This window comes from Nymphaea colorata, chromosome 1, assembly GCF_008831285.2.
Source record: "Nymphaea colorata isolate Beijing-Zhang1983 chromosome 1, ASM883128v2, whole genome shotgun sequence".
NCBI classification, from domain to species: domain Eukaryota; kingdom Viridiplantae; phylum Streptophyta; class Magnoliopsida; order Nymphaeales; family Nymphaeaceae; genus Nymphaea; species Nymphaea colorata.
The window spans coordinates 17,171,447-17,196,714 of NC_045138.2; the positions used below are offsets into that span (position 1 = coordinate 17,171,447).

At 37.1% G+C, this 25,268-nt stretch overlaps 2 protein-coding genes and 1 long non-coding RNA gene across 3 annotated transcripts; all 3 read right to left on the reverse strand.

Moving 5' to 3' along the window:
• Nucleotides 1–1,088: 1,088 nt before the first annotated feature.
• On the reverse strand, nt 1,089–6,524 carry LOC116248914 (calmodulin calcium-dependent NAD kinase-like). Its single transcript, XM_031621953.2, has 8 exons — nt 6,163–6,524; nt 4,533–4,756; nt 4,395–4,456; nt 4,098–4,313; nt 3,805–3,931; nt 2,744–3,069; nt 2,089–2,233; nt 1,089–1,801 (listed from the first exon to the last, which is right to left on the reverse strand). The coding sequence occupies exons 1-8, from the start codon at nt 6,266–6,268 to the stop codon at nt 1,568–1,570; spliced, it is 1,440 nt and encodes a 479-aa protein (XP_031477813.1). The 5' UTR covers nt 6,269–6,524; the 3' UTR covers nt 1,089–1,567.
• Nucleotides 6,525–15,239: 8,715 nt separating this feature from the next.
• LOC116246166 (uncharacterized) lies at nt 15,240–16,595 on the reverse strand. The gene is made up of 2 exons (XR_004170660.2): nt 15,677–16,595; nt 15,240–15,532 (listed from the first exon to the last, which is right to left on the reverse strand). It is a non-coding gene; the product is annotated as an uncharacterized LOC116246166 (long non-coding RNA).
• Nucleotides 16,596–17,817: 1,222 nt separating this feature from the next.
• LOC116246052 (probable prefoldin subunit 4) lies at nt 17,818–23,556 on the reverse strand. Its single transcript, XM_031617740.2, has 3 exons — nt 23,347–23,556; nt 23,104–23,214; nt 17,818–18,311 (listed from the first exon to the last, which is right to left on the reverse strand). The coding sequence occupies exons 1-3, from the start codon at nt 23,524–23,526 to the stop codon at nt 18,051–18,053; spliced, it is 552 nt and encodes a 183-aa protein (XP_031473600.1). The 5' UTR covers nt 23,527–23,556; the 3' UTR covers nt 17,818–18,050.
• Between the last annotated feature and the right edge of the window lie 1,712 nt (nt 23,557–25,268).

Consider the following 25,268-nt stretch of genomic DNA (forward strand, 5'->3'; position numbering starts at 1 on the left):
CGGAGCTCGAGCTCGACCGAGCCTACATGGAAGACCTTATGATCTCAAATATGGTGGAGGAACCGTGGTTCTAAACTCCTTTAGCAAAAAATGACAACAAACTGAAAGATGAAAAAGATGCATTGCCTCATGGTGCATTACTTGTGCAAGCCAAATAAATACTTAGTGCTAGTTCGACTAGTCAATGTGGAAGTATGTACGCTGTATTTTACCTCAAACAAAGGTACTTAGGCAAGTGTAAGTCTAACCCATTTGACAAATAGAATAGTTACAAACTGTTCAAAAATTAGGGCAGATTCATGAATCACTTTTTAAGGTATTTCATAAATCTGCCCAAACCTTTAGACCATACTTATAAAACAGTTACATACTATTCCGTTTACTAAACGAACCCTAAGCTGAAGTAACTTGTGAAAAGGATCGCGGATGATTTGGAAGGGAATTAAGTTAGTTGATTTTTTGTACAGAGTTGAATTACTGTATTATCTAGCTTTGTTGAGTATGTAGGTAATGTTGTGTTTGTCTTGGAAGACCAAATGGATGTAATAAAGACTTTGTAATGCTAAGAAGGTTGAACGTTCCCCCAGGCAGTAGCGAGATATTTGTTGGCTGTGGTGGGCCACTGCCCACACCAGCCCATCAAAAATCTCATTATAATGTGTTAACTTCACATTGTTATGATTCTAAATTTATATGTAGTGCCCACACCAAAGTTGTGTCACCTACACAAATGCTTCACCGGTAAAAAATCTTGGCGCCGCCACTGCCCTCAGGATGCAAGTGTTCATTACATTACTTGTCCATGTTTCGCTGGTATTTGGCATCAATAATGGGATTTTGAAAGTGGATATATTCAATGCGTCAGAATCAATACTCTATCTATGTGCTAGCCAGTTGACATGGTGCATTGGTTGACGATGAATATTTGCTATTGGAAATCATGGTTGCAAAACTATTTGGAGAACATCCTTTAGTTTATTATACTTATCATAAGGTAGGATCTCAGTTGATGAACAATCCTCGATAGGATTATCTATTGCAAATAATTTCAAAAGACTGGAATTTTCAACAGAAAAACATATACCATATGCAGTCTAAGGCCTTGCTATTAGATTAATTTCTTGGTAAACAAAAATTCCGACCCAAACTACACACTTGTTCACATCTAAAAGAAAAAGAAATTATACATAAAGATACGTAATATGTCTCAATCTCCTAATCTCCTGTAAGAGTAAATCATAATATGAACTTAGGAACAACCAGCTTATGTGGATAAAAAGACTTTATTGTTTAATAACACACCATTTCTTTCGATCCCACTCACCAATACGTGCTCTAGGCCGATAAGTGGATCTCTAGGCTCGAAACCAGCCAAGGATCCTGTTTATTCTTGCAACTAGAAGGATTAGTACATATAGTGAAGCAATTGCATTCTAAATGTTTGCCGAGAAAACTAGCTGGATGGCAGATTTTCTGCGAATTACATGGCTAAGTGAGATTCTGAGAACTGATGTTATGAAGGCTCAAAGATTGCAGATTATCTGCAGCTCTCAGTTCAGTTACCAACTCATGTGAATTCAGCCTTGGTAATGGCATTCAAGAGTTGAAGTTGGTTCTCTTTTCTGGATGGAAAATCAATCACATCTTTCCACACCTCGCTTGCCTTACTGCAATGGTTTGCGTTACTGTACAAATCTTCCACTGATTTTGCATTCATGTTCAGCATCGACACCTTATTAAGCCAATCATAGTCTGAATCAACTGGCTGGATGGTTGCTCCCTCTTCCTTCTTTCCAATCAACTGAAACCATGCCATTGAAAACCTTGCATTAGAAAAAGTACAGAATGCACATAGATTAACAGATTTCTATATGAACAGTCTAATGAAGTATAATGAACGTCTTTTAAGCTTCCAATGATATCAAGTTATCGGAAGTTTCTTGGTCGTCAATTTCTTAATCTATCCTTGCTTGCCATCACTGTATTTTATTATCTGAATTTGGGTGCTGTCTTTGTATGTGATGTTGATGTCTTAGCTAGCATTCGAACAGTTATGAAGGACATGGTTTCTTGTTTCTGGAAGCTTACCTTAGCAGGACCTCCCACAGCATTTGTGGAGAAGAGCATGGCTTCATCTACCAGCTTACAGTACTTAGGGAAGCCAGTGGCGAACATCTTGTGAGATCTCAGTTGGGAGCTTACCCTCACTGCTCTCCCCATGATAATGGCCCTCCTGAAACCAAAACTTTGATCAGAAAACCTATACAATATAATGCATATATGTAGACAGGGAGACATATACAAACGCATACATATATACATACACATTTCTGCACGGACCGTAACTTATGGAAATGAATAACCTGGTTGTGTGGCATAATAATAATACATCTTCAATGCATTATATATATTTCATATACTATGTCTTATTCTCTTACCTTTTCCAGAGTTGAAAACAAAAGTAGGATCAGGATCGGATTCTGATTGTAAAGTTAAAAGCAGATTTTGATATCATATAAACTTTTTTGTTGTTCATATTTGAATCCTAATCTCAATTCGAAAGTATGAAAATTCAATAATTGGTATACAATATCCAATTCGAATCGAATGCAACCTTTTCAACGTCCCTATCCATGCATGGAAGGAACATCAGAAACCATCTCCTCCTTCGAGAAGCGTTCTGTTTTATGTCCTTGGGAACACACATCAAACACCCTCGATGGATCTCAAGTAGTTGAAGTACCTGATCCCGCGGACGACCGCAAGGTGAGCATCACAAACAACACCCACAAGCTCAATCTTGTAGGGATGCCTTTCCTTCACTCCCTTCTCGCTTGGGACGTCGTCTTCTTCAGCTTCCTCCCAGTAACTCTCTGTCACAGAGCCATCATCTGCAACCTTGTACCCGACTCCCATCCTGTAGCGCTTCCGGTGGACGTTCCGAACCATCTCAATCGTCTGCCGCACGAACGGCTCCCACGACAAGGTCCCGTCCATGATCACGTCCCGCCCTTCGTTCAGTGCGGTCACCAGCAGCGATGAAGCCGCATCGGTCGATGACTGGTGCACCTGATTTTACCAAATGCATCGAAGAATTCAAATCAGTATTCATGCACGGCAAAATTTCATCTCCTCTTCACATTTGATTCGCGTACATCATATCTGTTTTGTTTCCCTTTTTCTTATTCTTTTATGCAGCAATACGTGGTCTTCTGTTCTGTTCTGTTTTCCTGCTCAGCATTTCTTCCTCTCTCTCTTTCTTTTTTTCCTTTTTTTTTTTTTAATTTTATTTTATGGCAGGTCAGCTTTTCTCACTTTTATTCGTCAAATTAAAACTCTCTTTTACTTGATATTCGGTATTTCCTTTTTCGATAATTAATAACATAATTTTTCATTGAGTAGGGAGGTCCTAAGTCTCTTTGCTTTAATGCCGATGCACTCATTAGATTAACTATAATTTTACATTCATGAGGAGAGGCCCTCAATTTATTTGCTTTAATGTCGATGAACTCATTAAATTAACTATAAGGAATCAAATATCAATATATGAACTTTTGATTTTAATTTCTTAAAACATGCAATATAAATGTAATGGCAAGTTGTATTTATTGGATTAACTACAATAAATCAAAAAATGACTTAAATCTTAATTATATTGATACTTGTGATTTTAATCTCTTAAATCATTCAATATAAATGTAACAACAAGTTAAATCCAACCTAAATACATTGTGTTTGTGCGAAAGTTTCGACCAATTATGCTATAAGCCAGTTGACAAGGGAGAGAAAGGGGGAGAGAAATACCAACTCGGCCGTGTGGATAATATCATCGTGTCCTCTAGCACTAAGGGCTCGAAAAAGAACGTCTGTCTCCTTGAATGCATCCGCCTCAACCACCACTGCCTCCTTCGCCGCCTCTGCCCAATAACCCCTGCATTTCAGCCCACCCATTCAGTCCTATTAGCTCCTCATCAAGACCCACCCACCCACATGGGTCCGAGCCATCTGGAACCCACTTTGCCTAAATACCCACAAGAAAAGTAGAAGAGGACCGTAACGGTCCGGTTTAGGTCAAGTTCAGTTTGCCCGGCTCATACTTTCTCATGATCTTCTTCAGCACCGTGCTCTTGCCTGCACCCATGCCACCACCCATGAAAAGGAGGACCGGTCTCGGGTCTTTGGTCTTTGCGGTGACCGTCTCGACGGCACGTGGCAAGTCCCGCTTCGTTCTGATTGCATTGATCTCGTCAACCAACGTCGAGAAAACCCTAGTCACCTTGAGGTTCTTGGTCACCTTGTCGATCCTTTGTTTCCTGTGGGCATCAACGGGCTCAGTGCAGGTCAAGTGAGTCTAAGTTGGTCCGCACCCGGTTAAGTTAGATTACAAAACTCACCTAGTAGCTGACATTACCATGCTTTTGAGCTTGCTCTTTTTCAGCTTACCGACGCTTAAAGCCTTCATAAAAGAAGCAAACAAGCACAATAATGAGCTAACTTTAGAGAGAGAAAAGGCCAGTAAATTCATTGTTAACCTCGTTAATGAAGGACGATGCGTGGCTCCAATGGAAGGCCAAGTAGCTAAGGATGCATGACTCGAGCTCATTAGTGAACAGCTCATGGAGTGCCGTTGGGTCATTTTGATTCTCGAAAAAATCGTAGATTTCTTCCGGGCTACCCTTTGGATCTCTTAGGTAGTCATCAGCTAATTTGCAGAAGTTTGGGTATCGCTCTGCATCTTTGATGCCCAAGTGCCTAGCTGCATTTTCCAAAAACAATCTCCTCATATGTCTTATACTAAATGAGGGAAGATAGCTTTAATTAATTATCCTTATAAATACTCTAATTTAAATAATTCACACACACACATATATATATATATATATATTAAAGTTATTTAGATAAGATTTATTGATACATAGTATTGCATCGGGCAGTGTGTTCAATCACATCCTAAGCATGTTATGATTGGATGGAGAGCTCGGAGGATTTGAGTTCATATAAATATATATATAAGTTGGTAAACAACTTGGATAAGGAACAAAGACCAAACCCATTAAAATTATTATTAAAGTATTTTTTTTGGCAACCTAAGAGATACAATTACTTTAAGCGCGATTCGTCAAGAAACATAGTTTAAGTTATCATTTTTTAATTTAATAACGTTTTCTGAATAATTGAAAAAATGAATGGTTTTTATAGTATTAACATTTTTTATAGTAGAAAGATAAACTTTTTTTCATAAAAATAATATGAATTAAAGCACGATTTGTATTAAATTAATGTTTATAAACGCATAAAAATTCATTTAAAACAATTTTTAACACAAATTTAAGAGATTCGGATTTTACCGGTTTTTACCAAAATATGTATATAGCGGGAACCCCTTTCTGTGAAAATTTTCATTATTTGCTTTGCTGTTGTCGTTCGCTTTTCTATAATTCAATACGGATGATGGATGTGACCCCTCACATTTAGTTGGTTCCAATGGGTTTCTTTTTATATAAAGATAATTTTCTGTCGGTGGTTTTTTGCTGAGAAACAAAAATATATGCGTGGCATTTAACATGATCTGGGGCCGCCCATGGAAAGGTTTGGCCAATATCATTTTCCAAGACATAGAGTTTACCGTCCTTTTATGATGAATTTAACTATGCAAACATACTCATAAGATTGTTTAATAAGCTTATGTCATAAAATTCATTGAACACGTTAAAGCTAAGATTGTTTGACCCATTGTTTCATGATCTTTGGTGAATGAGAAGCAAATGACTATATCTAGAGAGAAAGAGAGGTTTGACCCATTGTTTCATGATCCTTGGTGAATGAGAAGCAAATGACTATATCTAGAGAGAAAGAGAGAGCCGATAAAATGAGAATGTATATCAAACTTTAAAGACAAGAAATCTTCCGAAACAAACCCCAAAATAGAAGCAATAGGAAAAGATTATGTTTGTAGGAGTGCGTTGGAAAGGAAAACAAGTAAAGAAGAAATTTTTTTTTATGGAGCTTTCTTTGCAGCTTTTTATATATGAAAGGGCATTTACATACATAACAACAGACATATTTAAAGATATTAATTTGAAAATGAAGATGTCAATTTGAAAATGAAGAAACCTTGAAAGGAAAGGTTGAGGGAAAGGAAGATGTAGCAGTGAACGTTACCAACGTAGTGAGAGAAGCGTTCAATCTTCTGGAGGCGACCATCGTCGCCGAAGACCAGGAAAGGGACGAGCTCCCGCTCGCTCCCTCTCGTCAGCTCGCGCTCCATTGCAGCGAAGCAGCCGGACAGCACCTTGCTCCGAAACGCACTTGGAAAAGAAAAGAACAAGAAGATAAAAGAGAGAACAGCGACGCTGGCTCCAAGAAACGTGATCTCTTCTGTTATGTCTTCCTCCCTTTCTCCGTGGAGAAATGTCTGTTTTCCCTGCGGCGGAGAAATAGATGCAGGAGTTTTGACTGCGAGAGGAAGACGAGACGGAGACGGATGGGGGGACTGTTCAGTTGTTGAAACTTGATGAGAGTGGTGGGTCGGTGGGGACTGCAGAGTCCCCATAATTAAATATGACGTTGTGCGACTCGAGGTAACTCGAGGTTGATTATGTTACAAACAAGTTGCGCTTGAACTTAATGGAAAACTCGAGTTCATGAACGAGTAAAGTTTAAATTACGTGAACTCAAACTCAATTAAACTTAGAATAAGCAATTTCATTCTAGTTTTTGATTTGTAATTTTCAAACTTAAAATTATAGGAAGAGATTAAGTCAAATGAAGAGTTTGGTAAATTAGCTTAAACGAATCAAGCTCGAGCCGAGACTTGGTCTATTGAGTGAGTTTGACCGAGCTCAACTTGCAGATGTGCAGCCCTATTTAAATGGTTGTGGAAGTTTCTTATTGATTTAAAAGACTCGGGATGGCGTCTGTTGGCATGAGAAGGATTTAGAATGAAGAGTTTCGAGTAGATTTTTTTTTTTCTTAAAAAACGGTCATTTGTAGTCGCAGAGGTGAATTCTCTCTACTTTTCTTGGGAACTTTTACGCCTTATACGGTATGAGATGTTTGAAATTTGACTAATTAGATTCAATATAGTCAATTTAAGATTCAAAATGAGAGCTTAAATAAGATGCAAGGCTAAGAGTTAGATGTGTTTGTTAGATCTCAGTTGGATATCATGTTCTTTCACAAATCCAACCAAGTGAATTCAACATGAGACATAAAATCAAATATATCTAATCCATCCACATCTCTACCTTTTGGTGGTTCCCAGCGAGCTATATTTTATATAGCCTTGGGTGAAATTCATCGATGAGGTGAACACGGCGTATTTGAGATCTTCATTACTAACTAATTGAATCTAAGACAAACGCGTATCACCATATCTGCTTATCGCATATATTTTCAAATGCAGTAAGAATATCTAACGTATTTTTAACTAAAAATATAGGTTAACAAGTGCTTTTCAAGTGTATGCTGAGGTCAAAACAACCATTGAATTTGTGATGGACTCCAATTTTAGATATGAAGCTACCAAGAGCACAGCCATAGGGTAAGGACAAAAATAAAAAATTAAAGTGGGTAGCAAGATCCTTTGGATTTGTGGTAGCATCCAATTTATATATGTATCATACATAGCCAAAGGTAAGGAAAAAGAAGAAAAAACAAAAACAAAAAGACAAAAGTAAAATGGGTAGGCTTTCAAAGTGGGGGAAAAAAAAAACAAAAGAAAAACTCTCATTTTTTATGGCCTCTATATTCTTCACGTTTAGGGTTTATAAAACATGTTAGTACAAGTGCATTGAGGATGTGACGGCGGTCACATTGAAAAGTCCCTTTATGAAGTGAACTGTATATGGATTTACTCAAGATCATGTCTGATAATGTTAGATATTTCAGGGTATATCATGTATATGTCAATTGTCATGAGCCACAAAGTTTTCATCACTTACTTTAAGGTCGACTGGTTATTTTTTATTTTTTTTTCTCATTATTTTTACTTTTTTTTTGTTCAAAAAATAAAAAAGGCCGATTCGCAAGAAATTGTTCGTCCCAGTATGGAAATCTAGCTCTTAAATTTGTTTCCGACGAAAATAATATGTTCTTTGAGACACAAAATTTGATCTACTTTAGCTAGTCGCTTGTAGATCTGGAATACAATTGAATTCTTGATTTTTGAATCATGAAAAGAACCAAAATACATGTAGGACTTCCAAAAAAAAAAAAAAATCAAAGATTGATGAGTTTCAACTTACCAACCTCGTGAATCACATGCTGAGGTTTAGATCTAAACATCCAAAGAGAAATAAAAGCTAATTATTAATGGTAGATGCACCTAAGAAATATACTGCTAAAATACACATGTTTGTTGGATACTGACTTGGGCTTCCGTTATTTAAAACATTTAATATATTTTTTAATATTTTTACAGTGTCTTGACAGGTAATGCATTCCTGATACAATATGCAAAATAAGAGTTTCTTCCATGGAGTAAAAAGACTGACGAACTTAGGTGCCTCGAAACTGATGCCGCACCATTCGCGTGGGGCGGGACGTCGGACTTAAAATATTCAAAGTGGTAAGAATATGCCACAAATGTTCTGAACGCTCTACCTGTCAAAAAATGAACTTGACTGTCCTATTATCTGTCTGACGTAGGGGTGAACAATGAGCTTAACTCGTTAAATCTTGACTTGTAAATGAGTTTGAGTCAAATCATTTGCTTAATGAGTCGAGCTCCAGTTTCATGAGTCGACAGGTTCAAACAATCAAGTTGAGGTGAAGCTCAACACGTAACTGCCAAGTCGAGCTCGAGCTTTAGTCGAGTTTGTCGAGCCTTAATCAAGTCGATATATTCAAACAAGTTTACGAGTTTGTCGAACCTTAATCGAGTCAAGCTCGACCTCAACACGTAATGATGAATATCTATTCTATTCAAACGAGTTTGTCGAGCTTTAATCGAGTCGAGCTTGAACTCAACACGTAACTGCCGAGTCGAGCTGCTTCTGTCGAGCGAGCTTTCATTAGTTGAGCCGAGCTCAATCTGACTGAACTCGGGCTCGACTCGGCTCGTGTTCACCCATATCCTGATGCCGATACAACTCTAAAACAAAAAGGGGGTTGTGGAGGAGAAGAACGTTTTACTCACGTTTGGGTGGTGGGATAACCTTCTGTTCACCCAACGAATGATCTTGACCAATGGTTTAACGAATGATCTTGACCAATGGTTTTCTTCATAGATACTGTTGCAAGTAAAAAACTATGTATACACACACACAAATAGCTATCAACGAAGAGTTCCTCATCACAGAAAACCCAAAAAAAGAAAAATTAATGTTACTATTTCACTGTTGGGGCAATTCCATGGCTGACATGAAATCCAACATCAAAGCTGAAATGGGTACTCAGAACTACCGCCAATAAAGCAGCATTTTCCATGAAGGAAGGCCCACAAGCTGACAGCCAAGATGCATTCTCCTAGCTAGTTCAAATTCACCTTCAATCCCTTGCATCTAAAGATCAGTAAGCTACAAAAAAAGGTTGAGAAAATACGACAGACATTTAGGTGGAAGAAAATAGGAATGTGAAGATGCATATCACCTCTAGTCAAGGGAATCTGGAAACATTTCCTAATCTTGGAGATACAATGGGAATACCAAAACCCAGTCCAACAAAAATTTGTTTGGATGTGAAATGCACGGCTGTTTTGGTTCTAGCTTTGCATAGTGCTCAAGACCCAAGTAGGAGACTGAGATGGAGATCATTAAGTGCTAAGTTGAAAAATACAAGCTAGAAAGTCAATAAGCTGGGCCACACATACTTGACTAATTGGCTAAACTCAAGATTCTGTGAACAATTGCGATCTTTCTACCTGGATGTTGGTGCTCTATCTTCGCTTGTTGGTTCTTGTCTAATCTGTCCACAAGGCCAAAAGAGGTGGAAAGACTTTCTCTGTGGACAGGAGGGAATGAACAATAGGTTATTGCAGGTGGTGGACAAGGAGATAAACTCCTCACCGTAGCGACAAAAAAGCGTATTATTAAAAAAAAAGTGTTCGAAATGTCAAAAGCTGGTTAGCCGAATAACATGTGGAAAAAAAGTTCTCTTAAAAAAAACATCAAAAATGAAAAAACCATTCGCACTTTTTTCACTTTTTCATGTTTTCCACATTTTTTCGTGTTTTTTGCAGCTTGTACTTACCAAAATTTTATTTCCACATTCTCCGCATTTTAATTTTAAGATTTGGGACACTTTTCTTTTTCTTGCCAAAAGATTAATTGTTTTAAAAATTTGCTGAAATTTTGCATTTTTTTTCCGTAAAAAACAACTTTGTCGTCTTATACCTGTACAAAAGCTCATCATGTAAAACCCGAAATCGATATTTGTGGCCATGTTCCTCACATACAATTCGCAAAAGGAAAATGGATCCAGTGCCAATGCTAACAACAATGGCTTTTTAAGTGAACCAATTAGGGTTCTGGTCCTCACACATGATGGTAAGACTAACCAGCTTAGAATAGAACTCAATTACTGGCATTCTCATACTATATGATCAGATATAGAACCTCCTTTTTCTACTTAATGAGTTGAAAGAAAAAAAAGATATTAACAGTGGCTGATGATTAAACAACATTGTGGAACCTTGAATCGCATTTAAGGTTTGGTCCATGGCTTCGTCCATTTCAAAATACTGGATCAAATGTCACTGATTTTCAATTGATTAGTTAGATTCTACAAAAAGTTTCTACATTCAGTTACCAATCCAATTCATATTTTGGTATGTAGCAATCGAATCTGAATCCAAATTTGATATAAGACTGAGATTGAATAACGATCCAATCCATGGATATTCTTATGCTAGTCTAATCTTAATTAGATTTAAAAGAAAATGTTCCAAACTCAAGTGGAAATTTGGATTTGATTACCTAAAACATATTAGGTCGAATTTGTTATCTCCGAGAGGGTTGGTACAACGGTCTAAGCGGGGCCAGTAGACAGCAAGTTTCTGTATCTTCAAGTTGAAGCATAATTGTTGTACTTTTTTCAAGGCATCATAAGCAACTCTAGACCTTAAAAGATGGATGAGCGAAAGTAGGAGGGTTGCTTCAGTGGCAAAGCACGCACTCTCAAAGCGAATCCCCAAAGCACTCGTAACTTCAAATTGCTGAAGCTTCTAAATGAAATTGCTGAAGCTGACTGATTCATATCAGAGCAAAGTCAGTAACTTTAAATTGCTGAAGCTTCTAAATGAAATTGCTGACCTCTTATGAAGAGTGTTTATTCAGATAAAACTCTTTGGTAATGATCACCATGAATGACATACAATTGCCTCCATCAAACTTAGTATGGTGAGCACTTTTTAAGATTTGTCTAACTTGAATCAATGACTTTTAGTATCAAGAACCATTCAATACGATTGCAATGACCATCAAATTTCATAAGCACTTTGAACGATTTGTCCGACCTGAATGAATCATCAGTCATTCACTCACTCGATGAGCTCTAAAATCAAGTTGAATTTGTTAAAGTTGGATTCAGCCATAACCTGAACTGTTTAAATATTCATAATCATAGTCCACAACTTAACATATGCACAATTATTGCAACTTCAACTTATAGGTGCAATTAATTCAACTTCAACTTATGGCCCATGAACTAGCTCCCATGAGCAAATGAAAACGAGATCCAAGGTTCTTTTCGTCACACATTATTATATCTCGACTCTTCGTGTCAAATTATGTAAGTATTGTCACCTCCACACAATTAAACAAAATGCAAAAAATAAGGGAAATTTTTAAAAGCACGCTTAAGAATTGGCAGTAATGAAAAACATTACTAAATTTTTCTTATTTTTTAAAGGAAATTTAAATTTTTCTATGGTTAGTCAAAGAGATATTGCTTAGCGCATTTAAACTTTTGTTCAATGGCTACTAAAACCATCATGTAATCATGTATTAATATTAATGAAATTATAATTTATTTTCACTAGAAGTATTTTGGTTTTTTATCAGCTTTTCCTAAGCTTAAATTAATAATAACCTACCATTAGTAGGCAGATTATCATTTTTTACTAATGGTGTAAACTTAGGCGACTTGTTGCGGGCTCCTCCTGAAAATTTACAAAAAGATAATTGTAGCAAAGTTAAATAAAATCCTTGACGCATTTGTTTTGAAACTTTAGTTTTTTGCTCCAAAAAATTCTGGCATATATGTTAATGTTAGTGTAAATATGTCAAATAAATTAACCAAACCACTAATTTTCACTGCCAATATTATTACAAACATATAAACAAATGGCTTTCATAATACATTAATCCCTTCAGAATCCTATCCGATGCATAATATCACCAGAAACATGCTGAAATTTGTGAACTATGATTGTATTTCTCTTTTTGCTTTCGAGTTCCAAAGGGTTAGGCACACCCCTCTTGTTCATTCCGAAATAAGGTGATTTGTGTAAAGCGATCAGGCATACATCAGAAAACACTGAATCACCCAACATACCCAAGAAATCCGCAACTCCTATTCTAGTTTCTTAATTAGAAGGAAAGAAAAAGATCACCATGTTCATGACCATGGTTATTTACACCCCAATAATCCAACCTTTACCCAACACCAACTTTACCTTGTTCAACAGATAGATAATATGAAAAAGAAGAAGGAAAAATAACATGAGAACTTTGGCTAAATTTTCTTTCTGTCGCTGTCTAATTGCCTAATGATATGAACAACAGAACAAACTCCTGGGTATATTGGCAGGAAGCAGAAGGAAAGAGTAACGAGAAAACTATTGGTATGAGTGGAATAGGAAAGACATAACATTTACAATATGGAGTAAAAAGCGTCTTCCCTATTCCACCTAACCTGAGTCTTCCAGAGACTCCTTCCCTCTTCTCACTGCCCTTTCTCCATTGCTGCTGCTTGCGTTCTGCTGCTACTGTTGTAACAACAAGCAAAAGAAGCACAAGGAAAGAGTGAAAGAAAAACCATGGCATGGGTGGTATGGGGAAGCCAAGAGCTCAGTTGTCTGCCAAAAGCATTAATGGCCTCCCCGACACAACCCAGCCTCCGTTTTTCTGAGCACTCCCTCCCTCTGCCCTTTTGTCGCTTCCTCTTCAACTCTCTCCACCAAAGCTCCTAACCAGAAGAAGGGGTTAGATTACAAGCCAAGCGAGTAAAAGGCCATGGATGGCAGGACAGTGGTTTTGTAAAACTGCTTTAGTTGCCCATGGTTTCAAAGGGCAGCTTCCTCCCGCTGTCCCTCTTTTCAATTCTTTAATGGGGATGCTCCTGCATGGAAGAACTGGTTTTAATGCGGGTGTTGACTCCGTGCTCGACAATAATGCAAGCTCTGGTGGCCCACTGGTCACGGCCATCGAGGCAGCCGAGAAGCTGCCGGGTGGCGGGTGGGTATCCCATTTGAGAAACTCGGAAAACTTATTGAAGTGCTCGTGAATTGCTGGATATTTCCGAAGGACTACGCCCAACAATAGTTGGGCACCCTACCATACTGTGGACACGTTTGCTTCCTGCAAATTCAGATAAGGATTTACTCATCTGTCAACAATTGATGGGAGGGACGGCGGTCTGTGGGTCTGTATCTGACGCCTCCTAGTTTGACAGCGGAAAAGGCGGAATCTGATTAGATGGTATCTGTTTTTAATTGATTTCTAGATATTGTTTTTTAAAATTTCAGACTAATTCGCTGGCTTGGTTGGACTTGGCTAAAAGTGTTAAATAGTTAGTTTCAGAAATAATAAAGGAAAAGTAAGTAATTAAGTAATATGTAAAAAAATGTTTAACGAAGTTTAGACTATACATGGCCTCCTTGAATCAAACACCGAATCAACCATCAATTCTGGACTTATAATAACATTGAGTTAGGCTATATATATGATTTGTAAAGATTACATGGCACCTGAGAAATGGAAAAAGCAGCTAAAGAATGGTTATAAAAGAACGACCGTTAGGGCTATGGGCTAAATAAAGTCAGGGGCATGGACTATGGGCAAATGTGTTTTCAAAGTCAGTAATCCTGTTGTGGAAGCAGTGAGCCTAGATTCCAATGAAATTTTTATAGCATTTTGAACTTTGTTGGTGGCTGCCATTTTTTAGAAAACTTTATAAAATTAGTTGTAAATGAAGGTTATTGCTGTAATTAACCATCATATTCGCATTTCTAGCTCTTTTGAGAGTTAACACAAAAAGGTAGGTTGAAGACTGAGCTAGCGGCTCATTGAGGGGGCATTTGATTGCCCTTGTTCTAACATCCTCACGATTTGAGAATAATGGATTTAAGATCAAAACTCTACTTTCTCCTATCTTATCAACTTGATGTTTCTTGTATAGTTTTTCACACTTACTAGTATGATTAACGGACAAGAGATGAGAGATTAGTTCCTCATACTATCAATTTGTTCTCTTCGCTTTCCGGACATGAACATTTTGATGCTGCAAACTGATAGAGATTACCTTAACCTCAGCTTTGTTTATCATTGGATTAAAATGCGTCTGTTGTCAAACATAAACTGCGACAAGTGTCTACATGTGAATTAACCACAGCTTAATTTTTTTGCAGGCTTAGAATTGTGTGTTTGATTGGAAAGAGCTTCATTGGTTACCAGGGAGCCTTGCCTATCTACCAATTCTATAAATGCTTAACTTGATCGTGAAAACCAACGGAGCTAAATCAAGTTACCCATTATGTCGTTGTTTTATGTTTGGTACACATCTCAATCAATAATTTTCTTGCCCAGTGATTCTTGGGTAATGGATGTGATGGAAACTAGTAGGCAGCTGCCCAAACGCTCTCTTGTTTGGCGGTAGGATAAAATACTCTACTAGATGCACAGTATGAACCAAAAACGTACTTATACAGAACAATCAAACTGACCTAGCTGGAATAAGCTCACAACGCCTGAATGTGGGCTTGGCCAGTCTAACTCAGCGCAAGGCTCTCATTACCGCGCAGACCATGCTTCTAAGTCCCATTAACCGGGTTTTTAAACCTTTGTATGGAATAAGTTTAACCTATGTGACTCAAAACTCAAAATTTCAAGACCTGTGAAGATGAAGTAGGATGTAACCAAAGTTGAAGAAGGGAAATAGTTACCAAAGTTTGATTATCTTACAATGTCTTTTCTTATCCCTTTTTATCTGTTTCTTCATCACTTATGGTGTGTTTTGGCTGCCACAAATGTCATTTTTCAATTTCAGAAAGATACGGAGAGAGTGGGGGTTAAAGACCCTTCAATCAAAATCTGTTTGCTTCTTGGCTCACATTTCCTATTTTTGATATGTACATGGCGGAAATTTATCCTCAAGCACCAATCTTCTGTTTTCATTTCCACGCAGAAGATAACTAAGAGCCAGCCTTTGCTCAAACATGGTGCAAAATCAACTGATCTTTAATAAAAAAATAAAAATAAAAATAAAAATTAAGCAGCCTGCTATTTTCTTATACTCAGCAAATCTTCGTTGAAATCCATGTCTAAATGGCTTTTAGGAGCCGTGGAAATCCATTGAGCAGTCCTATATCACCCTTCTCAGTTGGTCCAAAAGTGATCAATTTCCAAAGGATCAGTCATGTTATGTCACAAGTTGAAGAAGATGAAGTTACGAGAAAACATCTTTCTAAGTAACAATACTATGCATAAATAAGCCATATTTGAATTAAGGAACATACCTTTGCAGCATCAGGGTTCCTCCATCTTGGCAAGGAGTAGAAGGAAAGAATTATGAGAAAAGTTAGGAATGGGTGGCATTGGGAGGGTTCACGACCCAACTTCCACGAAGGCAAATCAGGTTTAGTGAGCAACCTTTCTAAAATAAAGCACTACCAGAGATCACACCGTTTTTTGTAACAAAAACACTGCATTAGTGTTTCATAAATCTGTCCCAAAAATTGAGGCAGATTCATGAAACACTGAATTCCAGTGTTCCATGAATCTACCCCAATCTTTGAGGCAGATTCATGAAACACTAATGTAGTGTTCATGATATGAAATGCGTTGTATAGTTTCTAACAGTCCTTCATTTGAAAGAGATCACTCACCAAATTACCTTATTTTCCTTTGAGTATTTTGAGTGGAAGAGCATCTTCCCAGTGCCACACACCCTGGATTTTCCAATGACTCTTTCCCCCTGCCACATGCCTAATAACATATCAAAAAGGTTAAGGAGCCAAGAAGCACGAACCATGGCTAAAGAAAGAAGGAAAGATTGATTGGAAGACTACGGAATTGGTGGATTTGGGAAAACAAGATTTGTGTTGTCTTTTCCAATCCAACCAAACGCTACTTTTCCAGTCTCTCTTTCATTCCCAGTTTGCACATGTAACTGGGCAAAGTCATCAGGTAGAGGAAAAAAAAAAAAACACAGGGAAAGTAAAGAGGATGAAATTGAAGGAGCCTCCTGGAGGAAGCCATTGCCATTGTTGATCTCATCTGGTACCCATCTGCAAGCATGAGCCTCACATTTATCAGCAGAAGAAAACAGCTCATCACAGCCCATTGGTTTACCAATACCGCTAACTTGGCAGGTGTCGGATTCAATTCTTCTAGTTTACAGCAGTAAAAAGGTGAAAGAAAGCATCAATAATTGAATGTTACTGCTCATTGGGATGCTATACTTGACTTTGACTAAGCATCGGCGATGGTGGCCTCACATCACAATGCGTTAATTTAGTTGATATAAAGCGCTGGCATACCCAGAAGGGGCATTGAGATTCGGTCTCAGAATGGAACTTTGGTGCAATCCCCAGTTAGTTTGGATAAGGGATGCCAATGGCGTGGATATAAGAAAAAATTACATATCGATGTAGTAAAAATGGTAGAAGGCTTTTGGAAAGGAATACGATGGGTGCCTCAAATGGCTTACAGTGGTAGTTGGGAGAAGGTACTGTGGAACGTTGAGTCTTCGTTTCAATTCTCGTGACTCGTGGGTGTTAGGTTCTCGGGCCATGTGGAATGGGTTCCGGTACCTACCTGATGTGAAAATGCATCAGTATCATGTCTAATGCTGAAAGCAGATCAAAACCAAGAAAGGTTTGGGGTTGCTCTTTTTGTGGCAGTAAGTCGTAACCTCTTGTTCATACAGAAGGAATATGATAGATATTCATAATTACCAAAATTCCGATGTGATTACATCTTAAACTTTGGATGTGTTTTTCATCAAACTAATCAATATCCAGATACTCGAACATGGAACTGGTTATCTCTGATTGGAACTCATCTGCTTAGTTTGAACTTCGGATTTACAGTCTTCCAAGCCATATTTAAAAAGGGACTTTATTTTGAAACTAACGTTCTTTTAACATGATTTTTTTAAATATTTATCATTATCTCAATGAAAAGGGGATATATATATATCAAAACACTAACACGGCCATTGTGAGGACATGCATTAAAAGCTGGATTTGATCTTTTGAATGTACTTTCTGTCTCATGTTAGTCGGCTTTGATTACCTTCATGTAGTAATAGAGAACGAGCGCCTTACAATTCTCGAACAATGGCCATTTTAAAATGGACCAGTAAAACATATTAAGCTCCATTTTGTACTTAGATTGCCATGGTTAAACAGGTAACTCATCTTCAGAAATTTCCCAGCACCAACACAACTTTTGCAAATAATTGTCAAAAAAGAAGTGTCAGGTTGCACCTTCAAAATGACTAGCTCTCAACTTATGGAAGTTGGGACCTCGGAGACTGGAGAGATGCTTCAGCTTGTAAGCAAATTGCGAGAAAAGTTATCTCAACTATAGCTAAAGCAAATGGTTTGCATTCAACTATAGATCAATTATATACATATTGAGATTAATACTCAAAGACAAAGCAATTTCAGCAGGAAAATTTAACTTCCAGAACAAAATTCATTACATCAGGGAAATAACCTTTGACAGAGTAGCCCATGGTTCTAGGTTAAACTCTTCACGCCCATCAATATATATCCCATAATTAGAAGCGACACAAAACTGTCCTAAATCCAAGCAAAAGCTATGAAATAGACCTTCGTCACAATCGATAAAGTCCAACGAAGAGACAACATAATTTTGTTCTTATTAATCCTCCTCCAAATTGATGGAGTCCTTGAATTTTCCATACAGAATCTTCTTCAGATCGGCCATCTGCAATAATACCGAGGACTTCTCATCCTCCAGCTTCTCCAAATTCTTACCGACCTCCTCTTTCATCTTTTCCAGTCTATTCTCAACATCTTCCCTTGGCATGTGAGTGAAAACCTCCCCCATTTGGAACCTCACCATGTCTTCATCTGACAGAATCAGCTCATTGCTGGCATCCTCCAGGTTCTCACTCATTTCCTATAGACAAAGTGAACCGGTCAGTAGATAAATGGGTCTCATTCAAAGATGGAGAGCAACAAAGGGAACAAAATAGCATGAGATTGTTTTATAGTATAGGCACACAAACACGAAAATGCTTCCTCATCCTGAAACAAAGAGCAATAAAGAGACAGTAAGATAGCATGGTGTACAGTTCTCGATAGAATAGGCAGAAAAACAAGAAAATGATTCCTCATCCCAACTGCACCAAAATTTGCAAGCTTTGTCCTTGGATGATATCAAATGCACCTGAAAATCTTGAACCAATTAGTAAAATTTTTGCACAATCTGCAGTTAGTTGCAACAAAGCATTTTATATTTCACCGGTTACAAAGATTAAGGCAGGGAAGTGCTTTGTATGACTGCAATGCCCCTATAGCCCATTGAAAGGACAGATACGATGCCTCCTATGAAAGAATCCTCTACTCCAACTTCCATGAGAAAAGGCATGACAGCTTACTACAAGGTTTGCTTAGGCAGCCATTCTCACTACACAAACCAATAAAAATTTAAAAAACAAATAAAATAAGGCTTAGGTGAAAAGAGATACTTCTCTCCTCAGGATGCTGAATTGCTGACCTGTTTTGCATATCTCCACTATGCTTCATGGACCATGTCCACATCTAAGCGGGAAGCGGAGACAGTCACCAAAGTTACTAAAAAGCTATTGGGCACATTCAACCGCAATAAGTTAGTGTCATGCTGCTAACCACAAAATCCACTTTAGCAGGGACTCATAGGGGAGACTAGAAGAGTTGAAACTTGAACCTAGACCTAGTGCAGGACCATGAGGAGGCTTAGAAAGAAGGTATTTGGAGAAGCTTTGAAATCTAAAGGTAATCACTTCCAATTTTGGATAACCTAGAGCAATGGTGCAGTTGAGCTCCTATCACTTGTAAAATTAAGAACTATAGGACATAAAGCACAGACAGCGCTCCTGTAGCAAAAGGATTGGAGAGAGAATGAGATACCTTCTATTTTCTTACTGCATCCCTAGTTGAAGTCTAAGTTGAGGATAATGACTTGTTCTCTCTTAGCCACAAAATGTTACAAAATGAAGCTAGTGAGCTGCTGATTTATATTCAAGTAATCTCTGTTCGGGTAAGTGCCCTACTTAGTTTGGGTTGGCAATTATGAATGTATAGGTATGGTTATGTGCAAAGGCTATTTATAATCTGGACGTATATGATTATGTATGTGTAGTGCAAGGAAGGAAAATGAACTGATCATTCATAATTAGCAGGACTGCCTCTGTCCATAAATTTTTCAAGTACGTATCTAAAAACAGAAACAGGCTCATGCTTGGACATCTATGCAGTTTTCAATGAGTATGTTATGATCTGATCGTAAATATATACACATATATATGTTGCAAGGGTGTAGAGAGAGAGAGAGCTAGTGCAGTAACTATAGTAGATTAGAGTGTTGGTGGACTGTACTTGAAGTACACAGATCCATAGGCAGATTGGGTGAGCAGACCTTATAATTTTTTCATGTATGAGAATATTTAGACCGAAGTGCAGCATGTAGTTCTTGTATGTTGTTGTGTTTAGATGTATACAAAGATATCTAAATGCATACATATATGAAATAGAATATATATATATATATAGAGAGAGAGAAAGATGCATTCAACAATATGTCAAGTTAAACATTTATTTGTTAATGAGCATGGAATAATGTTGTTTATAATAACATGTTATGATAAAACTGTGCAATGCATAATTCTATGAGGCATGCCTACTAGCTTAAAGAAAATAGAGATGAGATAACATCGTTCTTATATGAATATATATGACAACCATGTGAAAATATCAGAGATAAGATAATATTGTTCTTATATATATATAATACATATATGACAATCAGATGGACATATCAGAGAAGAGATAATATTGTTCTTGTATGTATGTATATAACAATCATGTAGACATATCAAAGAAGAGATGATGTTGTTCTTCCATGTATATATATATCAACCATATGGGTATATATCAAAGATGAGATAATGTTGTCCTTACATGTACATATATGACAACCATATGGACATATCAGAGAAGAGATAATATTGTTTTTATATGCAAATATATGACAATCATATAGATATATCAGAGATGAGATAATACTACTCTTACATGAATATATATGACAACCATGTGAATACAACAGGGATGATATAATATTGTTCTTATATGTATATATATGACAATCATATAAATATATCAGAGATGAGATAATATTGCTCTTACATTAATATATATGACAATCATGTGGACATATCAGAGATGAGATAATATTGTTGTTATATATATATATATATATATATATATATATATATATATATATGTATGATAATTACATAGATATATCAGAGATAAGATACTTACTTGTTGTTCATACATGTATATCCATGGCATAAATTTGTGCACGTTAGAGTTGAAATAATGTTGTTCTTACGCATATATATATTAGGCAACCTTCTGTGCATGTTAGAGTTGAGATAGTGTTGTTTATACATATTTGTATACATGTCAACTGTATGAACACACTAGGGCAGAGATAATGTTGTTCATACATATGTATATTCAGGAACACATGGACAATCTTATGGATTTGAGCATCAATAATGTTGTTCATAAAAATGTTATATTGCGGGTGTAAATGAAACGGGTGCCTAGAGGGGTGTGTTTAGGTTGAGTGGTTGGACCATGTTGTTGCAGCGATGATCTGGGATATCTCAGGAGGTTTTACTACAGGTTACTCTTGGTCTTTGTAAATTGTCTAGTGAATATTGATTTTATTCTGCCTATGTTTGTGCCCGCAAGGATTTCTGTTGATGCACGTCACTATAATCATGTTTGGTGGTGGTTAGACTATTGGTGTATCTTAGTCACCCACAATGGATTGTGTTACTACATTTATGGTAGTAAACTTAGCCTTGGATTGACTTAAAGTTTCAAGTCACAGACAGTAGTTTGAGCTGCATGCTAGTTTTTGTTTAATATAACTACATATTTATTTTGTCGAACCATGCTCCACCTATGGTTGGATATTGTCATACTCAAAGCAATCTGACCCCATTTCCCTTCTATCTCTACAAGTAGTTCTTGATTGACTGATGGCTTTTGGAGGAACTCCTTCAGTTTTGCGACGGACTAGCATTGGCGATCTAGGCATTGAGTCAAGTTTGGGATTTTTTGTGACTTCATTTTCATCGAGTCGTTGTAGTCTTTTGATTGGGCTCTACACGGGTCCTTGACTCTTTGGGACATTGTTCTCCTTGTTGGATTTGTTTTTGTTTGGTAATTACCCAAGATTTGATTTGACTTTTAAGACTTGATGTTCGTTCTGCAATACATTTATATTTTCTTCTTATATATATATATATATATATATATATATATATATATATATATATATATAAGAAGAAAAAAGAAAAAAAAATTGTGTCAAAACTTGGGTCGTGACAAGAACACTACCTCAAACACAGATCTCAATATCGCTTGGTATAGTATACGAAGCAAAATTCATGCAGCAGGAGAGAGACAAAAGGTCTCACAAACTAAAGCACGATTGAACAAACAAAGAAGCCCTTGGTAAGCAGCACATATGCAATGTTAAATGCAAAAACGAACATAATCTTCTAGAACCAAGGGGATCACAAAGGAAGCAAGAAGGATGAAACGAAAGTCATCCATGTTTAATACTAAAGAGCTTAATAAGAACCATCCGTGACCACACCTCTTCAACTTAGGAGGAACTTCGTGGCATTCCATGTCAATCCAAGTAGATTTTGCTCTCGAAGAGAAACCAAGTTTCCTTGATTCAATTATTATGCTTACTTCTTTTTTTTTCTTTTTGTTGCTTCTCATTAAGAGTCTGAAGACCAGGGGATAAGATTCAACAGTGCAGCCACAAATAATTTAAAATGCTGCAGACATTGCAATCAATGTGGATACTATCAAGAAACAGGAAAATAGTTTATCATGAATCTGCATCGGGCCTAATTAAGCTAATCTTTCTTCTAATGTAGCTCTCCAGAAATCCAAAATAAAATTCAGGAAGAATCAAATGAAAGGGAAGTAGTTCCAGTAGCTCCAAGGGCATCAACCTTGTAGGCAGTTGTACTTTTGTCATATCACTGGATCTTAAGTTATTCAGAGTTTTGATGTGGGGAACATAGTTCATTCTCCAATGGTTAATTGACAAATCGATACAGTTTTGAGAGTATGTTTTATGATCTAATTTTGTAGCAAAGAGCAATTTTCGTAATTAAATGGCAAGTTTAACAGGTTAATCTTGTGGCCAGTTAAAACTGACACATCAACATTAGACCATGAATGCATAAGAGATTTCTTCTTTTCATAGCTACGGACTAGCCCACAATAGACAAATTATGAAATGGAAAATGATCGGTACAGATGGATCTTCATCAACAATTTATTTAAATGGAAAACTGTGCTGCTGGAAATGGTTTTATTCCCTAACTGCGGTGAATCATAGGCCCGATTCTTAAATGGCCTGAGACGAGAATCTCAGGAAGGAGACCATCGAACTCGAGTGCACAAGAAACAGAGACGGGTACCCAAAACTTTCCTCAAAAGACCAGTTTCAGACGCTAAACGACACACGCTAATTCGGATATCAAAAAGAAACTGATGGTTCCCAATATCTTCACAAAGAAGACGAAAGCCCACACACAAACAGCAACCAGAACTAAATGCGCATAAAAGAAAAGCGAACAAAGAACTCAAAAGGAAGAATATGGAACCTTGCTGGCTTTGATCTCATCTTCAAGCTCGTGGAATCTGCTGTTGAGTCTACCAAAGCGGTTGATGTTCTGCTGGTCTTCCCATGTAACCTCGGCCTCCACTCCAGAACCCTAAAATCAGAATGTAAACCATGACCTTCCGCAAATAATTAGAACGAAAAACAGGATTATTTCTTGCCGGTTTGCATGTTGGTACTTGTAATTTTGAATCTGAACATCCTAAGCTTCATATTTAACATTCACCTGCTGCATATTCGGCGAACAGCAAGATCGTGAAGATCTTCTATCTCCGGGGGCTTCCCTTTGTGTTTTCTCGGCTTGCTTCGAATCTGAAGGATGGCACGTTGGTATAATGGGTCTACTAAAGAAACTGTACTGTGTTTCTATGATCTCCTGCGAACAGAACGAATTTGATCCCAGCATTACGATATAGCAGATTGGATATTATCAGCACCTCAGGTTTGGACCCGTGCTGTCAGATGTCCAACCTGCAGATGGATCCATACTCATCAACACAACTTAGATCCGATACGAATTCGGCTTATTCATATTCCTACACTTTTAACATGGCCAACTTCTAAATTTGTCAATCATTCTAAGATTATGTTTAATTATTATTCAAATACGAAAAACAGAAAATAGGCCGATACGGTCCAATGCAGGTGGGTTGATATAACATGTTAGCAGAGCTTGACCTCGGCCACCTCGTTCTCGGCTCGAGCCACATATTGCTAGGCTCGAATTTGATTCGAACTTGAATCGAGCTTCATAAGGCGAGTTGGAGCTCGACTCCGTGAACCCAGTCTAATCTCGAGCTCGACTCGTTTAAGTTTGGTCACTTGTTTCATATATTTTCTTTAAATGAAAATGAAAAGCAACAAAAATGTATTAAATTCATCAAAAAATTAATGACATACCCTGAAGATTAACAAACAAGGAAGACACATTTAAACAAGTCAAGCTAGTGTAACTTGAACTCAGCTGTTTATAACTCAAGTTTTAACTCTAGCTCGAGCTAGACTCATTTATTAAAAGAGTCAAGCTTACACAAGCAAGTTCGAGTCGAAAGGCTCGACTTGTTGTACACTATAAGTGGGCGTATATCAACTGAAACACCATAGTGCTGAGGATTCCGAGATGAAACGAATCCGTAACAAAAATCGTATTTCAGTAAACTCTTGACCTCCTTAACTTGAAGTTCTAATGTCTCTAAATCCTAGCCAGGATGTCAAAATCGGTTAATATTACTTATATATTTTTTGTTTTCTATTGATAAGCAAGCTCAGATTAGGCGGATTGTTATATCAAACTCTTGCAATTAAATTCAGCTGGGGTGTTAGAAAATGCATTGTCATCCAAATATCCGTTCAGGCATCGCATGTTTATCCAAATCATATGGCATATCGGCCGATACATGCCGATGCGTTTCCACCCATATTTGTGATATAAAAGATATACACATATGTATACATATACCATTAACAAGTCTCAAAAAATAACATTTGAATATTGTTTATGCGTATATTTGTCGAGACAAGGAGACAAATTAGCATGCACAATAAATATAAAAAAATATTTGAAGTCGATCTTTTTCGAAAACGATGCCTTGCATTGGTCCGCAGTTTTCCATATTGTGTCATACTGTAAAGGTCATCCATCTAACTTTATATTTAAAACGAGTTTGCTCATATTCAATATGTTCGGAAACTGTGTTCGGATAGCTTCTGAAGCATTCCACCCTCCTCTTTTGAAAGAATTTTGATTCGGAAACTGTGTACTTCTGAAATTAGAATGACAATTTCAGTTCCATTTTCATTTGAGCTTCATAGTATGGACTTTTTTATTGTAGAATTAAAAATGTGTTGTTTGATAAAAAAAAAGGAGCTAAAATTATAGAATTTTGCCTTGCGCTCCAAAAAGAGAGAAAAGAATCTAAATTCTGGAGTCGTAATGCCACCCCTAAGGTGGGATCATAGTTCTGGAATGTTGATTCTAAAATGAGTTTGCAATTCTAAAATCGAAATTCCTTATTTGCCAACACAATTCCCATTTTTAAAAAATGACAATAATGGTTCCAAAATTTCATTGATTTCAAGTCAATCAAACATCCCCGGAACCATCAGATTAGGTTTTCGACATCAAGAATGTGGTCCTACTGTTAATTT